Source organism: Macadamia integrifolia, unplaced genomic scaffold, assembly GCF_013358625.1.
Source record: "Macadamia integrifolia cultivar HAES 741 unplaced genomic scaffold, SCU_Mint_v3 scaffold1745, whole genome shotgun sequence".
NCBI lineage: Eukaryota > Viridiplantae > Streptophyta > Magnoliopsida > Proteales > Proteaceae > Macadamia > Macadamia integrifolia.
Window position 1 is genome coordinate 1 of NW_024868332.1, and position 1,420 is coordinate 1,420.

The window sequence follows — 1,420 nt, forward strand, 5'->3', positions numbered from 1 at the left end:
TGCAACCCATATAATCTGGATCATTGCTTAACAACTGAGCCTGTAGTTTCAAATAGTTAAGATCATAAGTTTTCTCTTATCTGGTTACAGATTCATTTGCATTCCCTTCAACAGATTTGTTATTTATAAATGTCAATAGGGTTTACCTTTACAGGATAATGGCAGAGAAGAGGTAGTTCACTAATATCTCCAGTCCCAATGTAGTATCCTTTATTCAGAGGACAATCTCTGACACTGCCCATAAAACAAAAAAACTATAATATTAAAGGGAGTAAAATTTGTTGAGACTGGGATAGAATACATCCTTCGAAGCTAGCCGTTAAGGAGAGGGTGCTATAAATCCTTATATGGTTACATGCTTCCACATATTCACATCCAGTGTAGGTCTTTTTTTTCTTTGCTACATGGCCATTTGTTAAAAGAAAATAATAATAATAATAATAATAATAATAATAATATATATATATATATATATATAAATATTCTCCCCTGTAACAAAAAGTACCACTAAAAAAGCAAGCCTGAACCCCCACCTTTGGCATTGCCATTAGCAGGGGAGAAGGAAGCTCATAAAATCAAGAAAACAGGAACCGAGGTCTCCATTGTGCACCCACCTTTGGCATTGCCATTAGGTTTATTGCCTTTGCTGGAACCCTAACAAAATTCTCCAATGGAACAAATGAAAATGAAGAATTAAACAAGTCAGATTTTCTTTCACTGACCTGGAAGATGAAGGTGAGATCATGGCAACCCAATCCAAATGAGAAGGATTTAAAACTCCACTAACTGTGACTGTTACATTTTCATCATCTGAAAGTCCCGAACCAGAACCTGCACTGATATTCACTTGAAGAAATGGATTTGGGTCAATACATTGAAATAAAGTTCTTCTGTTTAATAACCTAAACTCTGATATTGCAGTGTAACCCTGAAATTCTGCTGTGGAGTCAATAATAAGTTGGGAAGAAGAAGAAGAAGAAGAAGGAGAGGAGGTGGTCGGTGACAATGCTGTTAATGACCCAAACAAGAGAAAAAATGTAAAGAAGAAAGAACTGAAATTAAAAGATATAAAAGAATACATTATTGAAGGGAAAAAAAGAGAGTTAGATTGTTAGATTCGTTATTTTAAATTCCTTAACAGCCAATTATATGTTGAAACTCGTAAGAATTAAGCAGGAAATTCCTCATGCTATTGTTTTCAAAGTCTTGAACGTTTGTTATGGATCCGTTGTCCTTGGGTTGGATACTTGTTGTTTTCAGATTGTTACGTAGTTACCTAGGCTCGAAGCCAAATAAATAGAATCTGGAAGGGTATTTTGAAAAATAAAAAAGAACTAAGAGAATATTTATGAACCCAAAAAGAAAGTAAATTATTCCATTTATTTGGCTACGGATGGCAGGAAAGTTCCTGCAACCCGGG

General features: G+C 34.8%; 1 protein-coding gene across 1 annotated transcript; it reads right to left on the reverse strand.

The window, feature by feature from the left end:
- Positions 1-6: 6 nt before the first annotated feature.
- Positions 7-1,219, reverse strand: LOC122064738 (the record flags this gene model as incomplete). The annotated part of the gene is made up of 3 exons (XM_042628494.1): positions 723-1,219; positions 147-234; positions 7-40 (listed from the first exon to the last, which is right to left on the reverse strand). Coding segments are annotated over exons 1-3 (481 nt in total), but the record flags the coding sequence as incomplete, so codon positions are not given.
- Between the last annotated feature and the right edge of the window lie 201 nt (positions 1,220-1,420).